This window comes from Emys orbicularis, chromosome 1 (assembly GCF_028017835.1).
Source record: "Emys orbicularis isolate rEmyOrb1 chromosome 1, rEmyOrb1.hap1, whole genome shotgun sequence".
NCBI lineage: Eukaryota > Metazoa > Chordata > Testudines > Emydidae > Emys > Emys orbicularis.
This window is the reverse complement of record NC_088683.1, coordinates 178,697,945-178,713,535: the sequence shown is the minus strand read 5'-3', so window position 1 is coordinate 178,713,535 and position 15,591 is coordinate 178,697,945. Positions and strand designations below refer to the sequence as shown.

At 45.2% G+C, this 15,591-nt stretch overlaps 1 protein-coding gene across 1 annotated transcript; it reads left to right on the top strand.

Annotated features, from left to right (window-relative positions):
- The first annotated feature begins 4,016 nt into the window (after positions 1–4,016).
- On the top strand, positions 4,017–15,241 carry LOC135892466 (myelin protein zero-like protein 1). The gene is made up of 3 exons (XM_065420291.1): positions 4,017–4,236; positions 11,849–12,009; positions 15,011–15,241. Exons 1-3 carry the CDS (start codon positions 4,017–4,019, stop codon positions 15,239–15,241), a joined length of 612 nt encoding a protein of 203 aa, XP_065276363.1.
- Positions 15,242–15,591: the final 350 nt, after the last annotated feature.

The window sequence follows — 15,591 nt, the reverse complement described above, 5'->3', positions numbered from 1 at the left end:
TAGGCATGATATTGGGCAGGAGTGCTGACTGGCAGAGTAGCTGACATGGGGTGTTACAAAGAGTCTCCGTCTTGTAGATAGATGAGCACTCTAACTGCACTTCGTAAGCACTGTTGGCGTGAACTGGAAGGGTCCGAGTTCACGTAGTTGTAGTGCAACCTTAAGGCGATGGAGGTACCTTTTATATTGCGCCAGCAAGGTTAGTGCACAGCACATTAGCATGCTTCCTGATTCACACCCTCATAGACCACAGAGCTGTGTTGACAAGTCTGTTGGGTAGGAGCAAGGACACAACGGGGGCCCAGCCCTGCTCATCTTGGCCATAGTAGGGGAGGGGAAGAGGTATAATCGAAAGTGGCACCACCAATAACTCATTGCCCCTCAGGTTGAAAACCCTGAATCCACCACCAAATTACCTATTTTAATGTAGAGAAAATAAGTCTTCAAAATGTTGTTTTCCTATTCTTCTTGTGACTGGCTTAGATTCTGCCCCACAGCATAATTACAAGGCTTTATATACACTATATAGAGTTAGTTGTGTTGCTGGCCTACGTGCCTATTGGATAAATGCAATCCATAGAAGAATTCATCTCACTTTGGAAGGTCAGTGGGTCCCCTGTCAGACTTCAGAATGTTTGTCTCGAGACAGAGTTCAAAGGAGAGGATTCTTAAATTACCGTCTTTGAACTTAGGGTATTGCCTTTAGGTGGCCTTATGCTCTCATGCTACATAATTCCCAAAATAGCTTCCTCATATTGGAAGTAAACTACGCCCATTATCCTGTACGCAGGTAGAGTGAGAAATTCCATCCTGGGACTTACTCCCCAGGTCAGCAATAGGTAAGAAGGGACTGAAAGCCTGGTTGTGACACTCTGTATCTCGGGGAAACACCCTGCACCCCCATGTTCATCCTTATAATATGATTGTGTGGTATCCAGTGCAAAGTTTGTCATGTCGAGTGTCTTTGGAAGGCTCATGATGCATTGAGCATTGTTGTTATAGTAATGTTATAAGTTGTAATTTCATGTATATAGTTCTGAGGCTGAAAATGTGTCCTCATGGCTTAAAACAGGGGTTCTCAAACTGGGGGTTGTGAGATTATTACCTGGGGGGGGTCGCGAGCTGTCAGCCTCCACCCCCAAACCCCGCTTTGCCTCCAGCATTTATAATGGTGTTAAATATATAAAAAAGTGTTTTTAATTTATTAGTGTGGGTCGCACTCAGAGGCTTGCTGTGTGAAAGGGGTCACCAGTATAAATGTTTGAGAACCACTGGCTTAAAACAAGCCTAGGCAAAACTCTCCAGGAACAGAGGGGCAGTTCACACCTCATCAGGGCATGTATGGGACAAGCCCAGCCCAGCCTCACAGGAACAAAGGACACTGGCCTAGGCAGCAACAAAGGATCTGTTGGACTCTGGAGTGAGTCACCCCCCTTCCCTTGGTCAGTTTGGGACTAGGATAAGATAATGCTCACCTGACCCTGAAGGGGTGGGGGTGGGGGCAAAGCCAAGACAGGGAAGAAAGAACATAATAAAAGGGAGAGACATTTTCCATGCTCTTCCCCTCTCTTCCACCTCCATCTACAGACACCACCAGCAAGCGACTGAAGTGCTGATCGAAAGGGAGAGCCTGGCTGAAGGGCAGCCAGCCAGCCTGTGGTGAGAAGCATCTAAGTTGTAAGGTCACTGAAAGTGTTAAGATCAGCTTAGAATGTGTTTTGCTTTTATTTCATTTGACCAAATCTGACTTGTGCTTTGACTTATAATCACTTAAAATCTATATTTTTTAGTTAATAAATTTGTTTATTCTACCTGAAGCAGTGCGTTTGGTGTGAAGCGTGCCAGAGACTCCCCTTGGGATAACCAGCCTGGTACATATCAATTTTTTTGTTAAATTGATGAACTCATATAAGCTTGCAGCGTCTAGCGTGCATAACTGGACACTGCAAGACGGAGGCTCCCAGGGTTGTGTCTGGGACCGGAGATATTGGCTATGTCATTCGGGTGCACAATCCAAGCAGCGGCTGGCCAAAAGTGCTCACTCACGTAACTGGGAGCAGCTTACATGCTAGAGGCTGTGCGTGAACAGCCTGGGAGTGGGGGTTCTCACAGCAGAGCAGGGTAAGACTGGTTCCCAGAGTCAAGGATTGGAGCGACCTAGCAGATCACCAGTCCAGATAACACCAGGGGAATGTCACACTGCTCTAGCCATTATGTCAGCCTGAGGCCTGGTCACCACTTAAATAAGAGGCTGACCTAGCTATGTTGGTCATGGGTGTGGAAAAATCCACGCTCCTGACCAACGTAGCTATGTCAGCCTCATATTCAACTTGAGACCAGGCCTCAGGCTATGTACCAAGCTTGCCCATCTGGAAAAAGGGTGGAGCTGAGACTTGAGAATGTATGTTTGTTTGTTTGAGAACTTGAGAAAATGTGCACTACGAGTGGAAAGTATTCTCCACTTAGTCACGCCAAGTTCTTTAACACATTAGGACCAAAGTGAATATTGCAAACCAAGAGCTGTAAATCGAGTAAAAGTCAAAGTGCAAGGAGCAGCAGAAATAACTGACTGCAACAATTGTTTTAAAAGCTGCAATGCACTAGGGAGGAAAGCTGATTTAATAATAATAATAATAAAAAAATAAAAGTCAAGAAGGCCTGAAGAGCTCTTGTAGCTCCAAAGCTTGTCTTTCACCAACAAAAGTTGGTCCAATAGAAGATATTCCCTCATCCACTTTGCCTCTCTTTATCAATCTTGATTTTTTTTTTTTTAAACAGTAGTCCAAAACAGGACAATACAAGAAAGGTTCTTAAAGTCTCTCCTTGAAACACAGCAAAATCCTTCCTCATGAGGGAGAAATGTAAACTACTTAAAATTCCCTCAGAGTGAGGGAGTATGCCTACAAATACCAACATTTGGCAGATCTATTAAAGAAAAACATTTTCTGGAATTGGATATATTGGAATCGATTTTTGGATAATCAAGTTCCTAAAAACTGAATCTATATCAGTTTGTTTGAGCATGTGCTTAGTAGCCAGATGTTTCAAGGACCAAGGCTGGGCTTGCAGGGAATTTAAGACTGCAGATGTTTGGAGGTCTCTACCACTGGCTGGGAGAAAAACCCTCATCCAGTTGAGCATCTGTTGCCAACACATGTTCAATTGAACTGATGTTAGCAATGTTGGGAACCCTAGGGTAGGCAATCCAGCAGCTGCTGACAGTTTGCAGCATCATGTTGACAAAACTTGCTGTGAGCAGGTTTAGATAATCCTGTGCTGAAGACTGTACTAGCAGCCAGTGGGGTGTGTACACTAAGGTCCCAGATGTTGCTAACTCCGGTTCAGAAGTAGAATTAGCAAAGTTGGAATGTTTTCAAGTTTCCTTAAACAAGGCAATAAAAGCCTAAAAAATTCCACCATCTATTGTCTTATATCTAGTTTATACAAGAGACTAAAGTCTACAAGCTTACAAGATAATGCCATTCCTCAAGTCTAGATAAGCCTGGAAAATGTAAATTATTATTAAATAAATACATGCACCCGTTAAGAGCCATAGGTGAGGCCTGTGGCAGTTTTCCTGGAAACCTGCCTCTCTGTGAAATTAATGTTGCATGCCTCCATTTTTCAATTGCACAATAGACTTGAAAATGTGCCACACATGCACCTAAAGGCTGTGGAAGGAAAGTTGCCCCTGTGCCCCCTGTTACTGATGCAACTGTCTTCTCCCAGTTTGAACTACAGGGGAAAAAAAAAACTTGTACAGTGTATGAAAGGTACTGTCCAGGTAACTTTTCCTTTAGCTGATGTCCATTATTTAAAAAAAAAAAAAAAAACACACTTGAAACCTCTCTCCCCCTTCTCTTCTCCCCCCCCCCCCCCCCCCGGTGGTACTTTTCTAACACAGATCTTTTCTAGCACAGATCAAATGCAATGTGCATGCTTTGTTACACTGGCCTGTGGGATTTAATCCTTAAGATGTGTGTGCAGCCCCTATATACTACAGGGTCCAGTATGCAATGCTCCATCTTGATCAGAATAATTTGTTACTGTGGCATTTAGTCTTCACAGGCTTCCCTGGTATATTAAGGATGAGGATGGCTGCAGTGTGTGCTCCATCTCATGCAAACTTGATGCAGCTCTTGGGTCCCTTTCCAGCTCTCGAGCTCTTACTGGGGCAAAGATTGGGCAGTGAAGCAGAAGGGAGTAAGAGGCTTCTTAGAACAAGGACCCTTGCCAGTAAGTGTTGTCTCAGCAGCGTAGAGATGAAGGTGGGACTTCAGGACACTTGTAAAATGCCCAAAGCTGTACCAACTGGGGCCTTGGCTACACTGGCAATTCACAGCGCTGCACTTGCTGCGCTCAGGGGTGTGAAAAAACACCCCCCCCCTGAGCGCAGCGAGTGCAGCGCTGTAAAGCGCCAGTGTAATCAGGGCCTGCAGCGCTGCACGCTCCCTCGCAGCGCTGCAAGCTATTCCCCTCGGAGAGGTGGAGTACTTGCAGCGCTGCGAGAGAGCTCTCGCAGCGCTGGCGGCGCGACTACACTCGCGCTTCACAGCGCTGCCGCGGCAGCGCTGTGAATCCGCGAGTGTAGCCAAGGCCTGGGTATGTGTTCACCCTTCTGGTTTTACAATGGCAATATGCCATAATGCCATTCTTTGACATACTTTTTTTTAACTGTACATATCTCAAGCCATATTGGTGCTTAATTGTGGTGGTATGGGGAGTGTCCCCCAGGGGAAAAGAATTGAATGTGTGGTAATCCTAGTTTGATATACAACTTATCAGAGGTGGACTGGTTGGGTTTTTCAACTTGCACTTAGTCTTAAGCAAAAGAGGAACAAAGTTCTTGGTTTATATAAAACATGGAAAATCCAAGTGTGGTAACTGTTTCCTTTCCTGTTCTGCCTTAGCAATGACTCCTCAATTACATATGGGAGGGTGTAAAGACCCAACAACTCCACTGACTCACCATTTTTATGATTCAAAACTGCCTTCTATAGAATTGTTTTGCACGCCCTAAGTCCACCTTATGGATTTTCTCTGTTCCTCTTTCTACTCACTCATTGTTTATCATCAGTCTCTTCTCTCCCTTTATGGTCCAACAATAGCTATTGTCAATGCAAGAGAGATGTCTCCCTCATTTAGATTGGTGCCATCCCCTAATTTCTCTTGGAAATAAAAAATCTTCAGTTGTGAAACTTTATGAATATGTATTGGTAGGAATGGTCGTGAAGGCAGTCAAAATGAATAGTTTGTTGCTAACTAGCAAACCTTATAGAGATTCTGTTGGCTATCTGGATGACATGATGACCCTGCAATACCAGGGCAGGATGGAGATTGTGGTGGGGTTTTAAGCACTCAAAATTTAGGCTATGTCTACACTACACAGCTTTTAGCAACATGGCTGTGTCACTACAGCCCCCAGGCTGCTAAGTGGCGCAGTGTAGCTGCTGTTCGTCGGCTCTCCTGCCAACAAAAAAACTTCCGTCCCCAACAAGCAGTGTTTGCATTGTTGGGAGGAGAGCGCTCCTGCTGACAAAGCACTGTTCACACTGGTGCTTGTCACCGTCAAAACTTGTCTTTCAGAGGTGTTTGGAGAAAGGGGGGGAGGGGGAAGGAAACCTGAAAGACACAAGTTTTGTCCTTCAATTGCCAGTGTAGACATAGCCTTAGTCATCTGTCATTTTTTTCCTATTTGGCTGCCTTCCCTAGGAAAAGGGGTGTTAAGTCGAGTTAGCTAACTCACTTGATATCTAATGAAGACAAGGCAGGCTGGCGTCTTCACAAGAATTAGCAGGTTGTGTTAGACTTGATTTCCCTCAGTTTTCACACTAATTAGAAGGTTGAATTAAAACTCCAACCTGCAAATTGGCAGTTTGAATTAAAACTGGAGGAAATCTAGTCTTTAACACTACCTGCTAAATCTTGTGAAAATACAAACCTGCCTTGTCTTCACTGGGGTGGGAGAGGAAGGTGTGTTCTTGATTTGAGCTGTTAAGAACTCTTCTCTTCCTCAGGAAGACAAAGCCTCAGTGGGTGGTGGCATTACTGGCCCCTGCAGAATTTCACACTAATTACCACACTGCTACTTAAACCTACAGCTGTCGGCAGGACTTACTCTGGGATAGATGCCAACCTTGTGATATCACTTCAACGCCTCAGTTCCATACCTTTACTTGTCCTTTCATCTTGCTTTATTTAATTACCTTATTAACATCCTATTTACTTAAGTCTTTTGACTTTCATTTTAACCTTAATCTTATTTCACTTAATTTTCACACTTATGCTGTGTGAAAGTTCTCTCTCTCTCACTTTATTTGTGTTCTCCTAGCACCTAGGAGCCCTAGTCATAGACCAGGACCCATTGTGCTAGGCACTGAACACAGAACAAAGACAGTCCCTGCCTCAAAAGTTTACACTCTGCGGCTATGTCTACGCTACAGCCTATGTTGGCAAAACGTATGTGTGAATATTCCGAGTGACATCAATTACACCAACATAAGCATTCAGGTGCACAGCACTGTCAGTGGAAGAGCTTCTCCCACCGTCCTAGTTTATACTGCTTGCGGAGGAGGTTTTTTTATGCCAATGGAGAGCTGCAGCGCTGTATGTATAGACCTAGTCTGTGTATAAGAAGAGACAAATGGGGGAGTACAAGGAAACAATATTGGTCAGCATGATAGGCAGTGCTCTCAACGCAGCAATGGTCTAATTGCTGGGGGTTTTTGTAGCCATTATGGCAAAGGAGTTGAAGAGGGATTTGAAGGAAGGTAATGGAGTAGGATTGCAGATGTTTACAGGGAGCTCCTAAGTGTGAGGAGTGATGAGGTATGCAGGGGACACAAAGATGCTTGTTTGAAAGTTTAACAAGTGGGTGATGGAGGCTGGCTTCTTGGGCCAAGTGGAGATGGGAGTTGAGAGCTTGATAGCAAATGTGAGATGATAGGTAGGGTGGGATTAGGCTGTGAAGGGCATTGAAAGTGAAGGTAAGTAGCTTGTGTTTGATGTGATAGAGAAGGGAGAGCCAGTGGAGGGATGTAAAGAGCAGGGCTAGGTAGCAGATAGCAGTGACACTTAGGCTTTCCCACTCCTGTCACTTCAACCTCCTCTTAAACTGAGTTTCACCCAGTGGATAACAACTTCATGAGAAATATATAGGACCGGTTTCTAAGCAAATTACGAGCTTGTTCTGCCACAAGACCATTTGGTCTACTTGGGTGAAGACTAATAATAAGTTTTAGGGGTCAAAATGAGTAACTTAGCTTGGAAACAATTTTGGTCATGAACATCTGTTCTGTAAAGCAACTTTACGGTTACGCTGAATAACTTTCCATTCTTTCCTTACTACAGGATGATTGCTGTAGAGCCTGCCTCTGAGAGGCGGGAAGGCCTAGTAACTGATATAGTCAGTCTGCTAGATTGCTGATAATAGGGTCAGTGATGACCATCTCCAGAGAGGCTTTGTGCCACTGCTGCTTGTACTTTGCCAATGCACCTCTGGTAAGTAGGTGTTATTAACCTACCCAAAGACTGTTTCTAGCTGAGAAAAAGTGGACCTGCACACAGTGGTGTCTGCCTCTTCATAATTATACCTAAGATTTACACTTCCACAAGAGATGTTCAAGTGCAATTAACTTTACTGGTTATTCTCGTCTTGTTTAATGCCACATAGCAGAGTATGGGGTTCTGTATTTGGTATTTCAACTTCCTCCTTGGGTTTATCTGTTTATGGTTCTGCTTTTATTTTACTCTTACTTGGCTTGATTACACCAAATGGAGAGAAACTTATTCTTCAATAGCTATTTTGGTCAATTTTCCCATGTGGAGAAGAGCTTAAACATAGTTTCTTGATCTCCAAACCTACCATTGTAGACACTAGGGTTCTCTGGACAAATTATTTGGTGGCCTCAGAGTGCAGCCACCAACTCTTGCTGGTGGCTGTTCACACTTTTTCCTAAAATACTTAATTAGCTTTAGGAAAAACAAATATGTACATATTGTACAAATCATAGTAATTTATTTAGTGCTAGCTAGTAAGTCTGCTGTGACAAGTGATATCAACAAACATACAAGTATCACCTGTCACAGCAGACTTACTCAGCCCCGGCAAGTTTAGGGACAAATTAAGCCCTGGTTGGAGGATTGGGGGAGGCAGCAGGGGCTGGGGGAGGCAGCGGGGGGCTGGAGCCTGAAGCTTTGCGGCCGGAGCCTGCAACCCCACTACTCCAAGGTTGAAGCCCAAAGCTTGAGCCCCGCCGCCCCTGTGTAAATGGGGAACTCACCGGCTGCCTGCTCCTCTAGTGTTGTGCCTCAGGTGACTCTAGAGGGGGGCAGGGCCCAACATCTGCTGGAAGCCCCAGAAACCAACACCAAGGCTGTGCATCCAGGAGCACCAGGGAGGGGCCACTACTCCCCTTCCCCCTCCCCGCAATCAAAGCCCCTGAGGCTGTGGCCGCAAGAAAAGCCCCCGGTGGCCGCATATGAGAAACGCTGCACTAGATGGTTGGGGTTGTGGGTGCTGTTTGGAAAAAACTGCACTCGGAGCTACCTCAACTGCTTGCCTCTGTATTTAGGCAAAGATCAGGAAACTGAGTAAGGCACTTTCAAACCACAATTTTGGGTAGGATGGGAACCTGTTCTTCAGCCAACTATTTCCTTATGGAGAAGGGAAGAGACTCATTGATTTTTACCTACTTTTGTAGATGCAGTGACTTAAGGGAGGGCAAATTTGGACTAAGTACTAATCTGAATGATTAGATAACTACATAGTTGGGACCTAATGTGTTTTACTGGCCTCTTATCTCTATAGGTTGCCGTGGAAGTAAAAAACAGCAAGATTTCTGGAAAATCTAGCTTCTCTGAAGAACTTGGATAGAATTGCTTGTAGACTAGGGTTATGGGGGAGCTGTACCATATTGTTCTGCCTGCAAGTGAGCATAATCTCCAAGGGTGTGTGGTTTAGAGGCCAGCCTGTTTGGTAGAGCATAGCCTATGAGAATGCCAGATACTGGTGCCAAGTTCTAGTTCAGCAGCAGCGCTTCAAGTTCTTTATCTTTGTGCCGAAGTTGCTGCATTCCTTGTTGGATTTTACAACTTCCGTTTATAGATCTGTTGCATTCTTGGGACGTGTTTTACTGGTACACCTCTACCCCGATATAACACGACCCTATATAACATGAATTCGGATATAACACGGTAAAGCAGCGCTCCGGGGGCGCGGGGCTGCGCACTCCAGCAGATCAAAGCAAGTTCGATATAATGCAGTTTCACCTATAACGCAGTAAGATTTTTTTTTTTGGCTCCCGAGGACTGCGTTCTATCGGGGTAGAGGTGTATAGTTAAACCAATAGAATTGTATAGCTTCCTATGGGGACACTCTTATTCCAGAATGTTCTGCAGCTGTGTCAGAGGCACTGCATGAGGTGACCCTGAGCTCTTTCAGGCTAATATGACTCCTGACTGTTGCAGGGAGAGATGGGAAGGGAAAGCTGAAGGATGGTGTTCTGTATCACAGTCCTCTGATGTCTGTTTGGGATTTGAGGATATGGTCATAGATTCAATGATGCTGGTATCAGGGTTGGCTGGAGACTATAACCGGGAGTGGTCTTTGTTCCTGAGATGAATGCAGTTATGTTGCTGCAGAGTTCAAGTCTGTAAGATCTGATCTTTAGTGAGGTTACAACTTTGGAGACTATGCTGTATTGTATGCTCTAGTGCCGGCTGGCTGTTTATGTAATTCAGGGGGTTACTGCCTCCTCCTGACCCTAACACATTTCTATTAAAGCATCAGGGTCTGTGGCTAGTGAGAATAAACTATCCATTGTGGGGTGGCTTTGTGATGTAGTCAACTGGGAATCTTAGTCTGGACCTGAAGAGACAAAGTCCACTTATGAACTAAATGAGAAACCTGGCTTCTGTTCCAGGAGTGAACGATTATTAATATTCAGGTGTACAACAGATCCTCCGATAGTAAAACTCCTGCTTAGCAGGGCTTAGGAGTGGAGCCTGGGGCTGGAGCACAGACCAGTAGGTTTTATGCCCGGAGCTGGAGCGGAGCAATTCAAATATTTGATTGCTCCAAATCCCTGCTGCTTAGAAAGTGTGGGCTGAAAGAGGGAGATGAGGCTTTTCTTCACCACACTTCCAAGGGCTATTTATGTACAACAGTGGCTTCTTGGAATAAACAGGTCAGTGCTTACTCCTTCCTGTTGGTAGCAATGAATCCTCTGTCCCCTATACAGGCAAGCAATGTCTCAGTGCTGATTTTACTTCCTACACTAATGTTGAGGGCATCTTGCTTGCTTTTTACCTGAAAGGGAGATTTGTTCTGTGGTTTGGACTTCAGAAAACAATCCATTGTTTCCTGTTATCATAATAGCCACTCCATTAGCAGAAAAATCTACTTACAGCACTGCAGCTATGTATTCACTTCACTGAATTTCCAGAAGACCTCTTGTGTGTTCAGAATAAACATTTGGTAGTAGGGACCCAAGGAAAGGAGTATTTCTTGGCCTGTAGTTAGATTATATGTAGGGGAGAAGGGAAGCTCTGACGCAACCTCTTGTTGAAAATCCACCTCCCTTAGAGCACTGTTTCTGTGCTGTTCTGTTCGTTTGATACAAGGGTTGTGATGACAAGGCAGTCAGTAATGCCCAGCCTCCCCTGGCCTCTTTAAACAAGGTTGTTCTGTAGGAGAATAAATAACTAGCACTTCCAGAGCACTCTACAGACCAACTTCTACAGAAGATGAACTTACTCTAATGAGCCATATGCAGTCTTCAGGGCTCGCTTTCAGACCCGCTGCAGACTTACCGCCCTATGTTGTTTTGGCAATCCATATTTAAACCACAACTCATCACCATGGTAGCTAAGTGTCTGGAGGCTGCCTCAGTTTAAAATATTATAATCTATCTTTAATAGAATGGACATTTATAGGCTGTTTTCCAAGCCTGTTGTGTGAGGTGATCCAACTTCCTCTCAGATTAAATTCGGATCTAATGGCAATAACACACACAGGAGTCGCTGTTACCAACTTCTCTGTTTGTAAAATACTCTGAAGCTTACTCTTTTGGAAGTGAGGAGAAGGATGAGGTGACAAAGATTCCAGTCTGTATGACTGGCTGTGCACATCTATCACAGGCTCAGTAACGAGAAATCTTGGTAAACAGATCCTTCTCCTGAAATGCTGTAGGAGTTAAAAGCTTTGGTAATGTTGTAAGTCAAACAATTCATATGTATTTCGTTGATGATTTATTTAGGACTCCTGCTGAAGTGAGCCAGGGAATGGTAACATCACGCCTTTATAGAATTAGGTGGTGCACTTAGTCAAAAGGTTAGGTCCCCCCCTCTCCCCCCCCCGCCCCCCGCTTCATCATGAGTGGTGTTGAATTTGGTGTTTTGTTCCAGTTGCAGCAGAGATTCAGAGTGTTATGGGGAGGAGAGAGGTGTGAACCAAGCAGGAAACGGATTAGCAGCAGGCCCAAAACCTTTCTCAAGGTTAACGTCTCAAAAACTGCCAGTGGAAGTTGGAGCAGTAAATACGAGGGAGTTTCGTACTATAACATTGTCTCCCACCAGCTGCACAACAGGAAGCAGCTGTTGGCATGGAACACCCCATAGCAAAAGCCACAAGAAAGGGGAAGCAGGATCCAGCCAATGTGTCCATGCTATAAACTTGATGTGATATCTGCACAACCCATCACCATAGGGGTGATGCTGCCTTCTTGGATCTCTTGTGTAATTCTTGAGGTGATACCAGTTCATCCCATGTAGCTTGTTCTTTGCTGGTCCTTGAAGACAGCTCTTGACTCTTTCATTTTTCCTTTTCCTCTTCCCCACCCCCAAACAGTCAGAGTATCAGCACTTGATGTGAAGACACCAGAGGAGCTCTTTGTGGAGAATGGGACAGAAGCAAGACTTCCATGCACATTTTCATCCCGAGATGTGATCAGCAGCGCAGCATCCATCTCCTGGAGCTTCCAACCAGAGGGAGCAACAACCCCTATATCAGTAAGAGCCCTTTGTCTGGGTTGATCCTGCTGTTTGGGGCAGGCCTGGGAGGGGGAAATCTTGGATATTATTAAGGAAGAACTCTGCTGGGTGGCTGCCGCACAGGGAATTTAGGGAAGCGGGGAGCTGATGGGGAGGGGGGGCGGGGGGGGGCTGCCGATCCACCCTGGTTCCAAGCCGCCACCACTAGCTCCAACAGGCTGCTCTTTCTGTAAGCAGTGGACAAACCAAGTGGCTACCAAACGCCGTTATAAGGGAGCATTGCGCAACTTTAAATAAGCATGTTCCCAAATTGATCAGCAACGTAACAATGAAACAATGTTAACCGAGACGACTTTAAGTGAAGAGTTAGTGTACTGCCTATTGAGGGGGTGGATTTACTACAGTGACAGAAAAACCTCTTCAGTCATTGTAGCAAGTGCCCGTGCTACGCTGTAGTGTGCTGCTGTAGTGCTTGTAGTGTATACATACATTCTAAACCTCAAAAAGGTGCACAGTTAGGTAACAAGGAAAGTCAGAACAGGGAGGAAGCACTGGAGGAGTGTGGAGGAGTGCACTGGCTTTGGAAGGGTACAAAGTGAGGGCCATGCCCACCCTCTGTGTCATCTTTTGCCCCTTGGAGCTGTGCACTGGGCCAGCACATCCTGCACAGCAAACCTTATTGATGTAAAGAATTCAGGCACAAAACATGAAAACCCAGTTTGACTAGAGCTTTGAAGAACTGGGTTTCCTAAAGAGGCATTCGATCACCCCTCAACAAATAAGGGATAGACGTGGTCTGGGATGGGGAACAGGGAATGAGCATGTGCAGTGCATGTGGGTAGGGACTGCATCACCACTCTCCTGCCTCCATCTGGTACATGCACTCTTCACAGCCTCACCATCTCCCCTCCTCCTCATGGCCTCTGCAAGCTTACCAGGGGTGTGGAGTGCAAGGGTGCGGGTGAAGCAGCTTGGGGGTGTGTTTGCATTTGAAGCAGTGTATGTGGGAGTGCCTAGGGGGCTTGGAGCCTAGGGTTTGTGGGGGTGGTCGGAAATGGATGTGATGGAGGGAATGTTTGAAGAGTTGGAGCAGTGTCAGAGCCGTGTGGGAGGGAGGGGGGCAATGTGAGGTGTGTTGGAGCAGTGCAGGGAAAGGAGGGGTCAGAGCTGTACAGTGGGGGATGTTGGTCAGCTTCACCTGCCTCCCCAAATACCCTATATACATGCTCTCCTGTCTTCCCCCACAGACTCCATGCTAGTTCCTCCACTGTTCCTGCCTCTTCTTTCCAGGTCTTGCTATGCTGACACCTGCCACTTCATGGTAAGGTGGCCTGTGCTGTAGAAGCAGAACTGGAGATGATGCCGGGGCAGTGAAATGACATGCATGCAGCCAGTGCGTTTTGTGATAATCTTGCCCAGGACCAGAAGCAGTGGAAGGGGAATGCTGAGCTATGCTAGATGCGAATGTTGAAAAATTATTTATTAAAAAAAATTCCCCAAACTTGAGTAACACAGTTAAAGTTTCCGTGGTGTCTTGTGCCCTTCCAGAATGTGGAGCATGGCTAAATTTAAACTTCTGAAAACCAAGAAATGAAGAGTTAGGTGTATACCATCCCTGCAGTGTAGTCTCAACTCTACTTTCCTTGAGCGATGCCTGAATACACACAGACTAGCCCTGTACCGGGCCTAACATGCTATAGAACACATGATCACTGCAGGGCTAGGGCTAAGTCTAACACCTTCTCTTTGCTACTGTAGACCTCTAATTTAGAGCAGGCATAACATACAGGACTTGCTGATTCTACACAGATTACGCCAGACTTGCTACCACCCTTTGGCCTGAGGATTTTTTCAGAGATGGTGCCTTCACTTGCCTCTCGCCAGGCCTTGGGGACTATAATCATGCATATTGCCAGAGTTCTGACAGTCCCTGGAGTGCTGGCAGATAAATGCAGATTCAGATCTTGAGTACAGCACAAGTAATGACACCTTTATGTAGTCCTTCATGTCTACTAATGGCACCAACCGTACTGAACCATTCCCAGTGGCTATTGTTAGCTGCAGGGAACAGAACTAAGGTTGCATTGCAGGCACAGTGTGCTACTTAACTTATTTCCTGGTTTTCGGAGAATTTAATCAATCTCCAGGTTCTGGAAATGTTTGGGCAACCTTAACTCTTAGTTTTTAGACATTTAGTATCATTAAGTTGGCTACTTTGCACATATTTGTACTTAAATCATATTTTAATGTTGCTGTTTGAACATCTCTGAATTATGTCTTCCATATTTGAATAGTCAGATTTCATGTTACACTAACAAAACCTGCATTCTTAAATTAACTGTTTAAAAAATGTAGGGAAGGAAACCCCTTCACCACCACACACCAGCCAAAACGGTTTCAGGCTTAGCTCCCTTCCTCTTCCTCCATCACATAGACCATGTTAATCTTTACATAGCTGAACATGCAAGTATTTAATACTCCTCTTGCGTTGTAGCAGCATCTAGATGCCTCAATCAGAATTGTGGCCTCACTGTACTAGGTGATGTATGAACACATTATTATGGTAAGGATTGTCTTAGGCAGTGGTTGACAACTTTTTCCGATAAGGAAACCCCAGGGTCATTTCCCATCTACCTGGGAAGTGGAATCCCCCTCTTGTTTCAATACAAGAAGGGCACAGTGGTTGTGACCTATGACATCTGAGTGAACCCTTCTCTAGCATCACAACACCCAGATTGAGACTCTTTGGCCTAAAAAAAAACAACAAACTTTGTGGTGGGCTTGAAGGCTAAGTCATAGTGTGGCTACTTGAATGTGTGATTAGTGGAGCGACAGCATGCTTGCTACAATCTGCAAAGCTAGAAATTGCAGGCCTCTGGAGGAATTCCTACTCCTACCTCCTAATGTGGTATTGGAAAGGGCCCGGCAGATCTGGAGATACTATCTTAGTGAAGGAAGGGTGTAAGCTTTGCAATGTTCTGACGTGGATGTTCTTACATGCTCTCCTCTCTGGCTGCAGTTCTTCTATTACTCTCAAGGGAACGCATACCCTGGGAAGGACACACCATTTAAGAACAGAATCAGTTGGGCTGGAGACCTTAACAAGAAAGATGCATCTGTCAGCATAGCAAACGTGCAGTTCCGGGACAACGGCACTTACTTCTGCGATGTCAAGAACCCACCTGAGATAGTTGTCAAGCCAGGAGAAATCCGACTTAGAGTCGTGCAGAGAGGTACCTCCCCTCACTAACTCTTCTTTTCTTTAGAAGCCATTCTGGGCCTGGGAGAGACTGTTGATTTTTATCTGTAGTCTCCAAAGCCCCAAGGGCCACTCTCAGGATTTGTTATCCAAGTTAATTTTTAAACACTGAAGATACCAGTCTTGACCAGTTTTTCTTACTCAATCCACAGTAGTCCCAAATCCTAATTTTTCGAATGCCCTAAAGTCTGCAAACAAATCCCATCTCTCTCGCATGACCATCATAGTCAACAGGCTGCTGAAGGGATGAGGTGGGGTGTGGGCTTGGTGACATCATTCAGGGAAACTAACATTTTGTCTCTTTGTGTTGGTGAAATAGATGCTTGGTTCCATGCTGTTTA

Coding starts and splice junctions, on each gene's coding strand:
- LOC135892466 (XM_065420291.1), top strand. CDS start 4,017: ATGCTCCATCTTGATCAGAATAATTTGTTACTGTGGCATTTAGTCTTC. Junction 4,237..11,848: donor TAGAACAAGGACCCTTGCCA/GTAAGTGTTGTC, acceptor ACCCCCAAACAG/TCAGAGTATCAGCACTTGAT. Junction 12,010..15,010: donor GAGCAACAACCCCTATATCA/GTAAGAGCCCTT, acceptor CTCTGGCTGCAG/TTCTTCTATTACTCTCAAGG.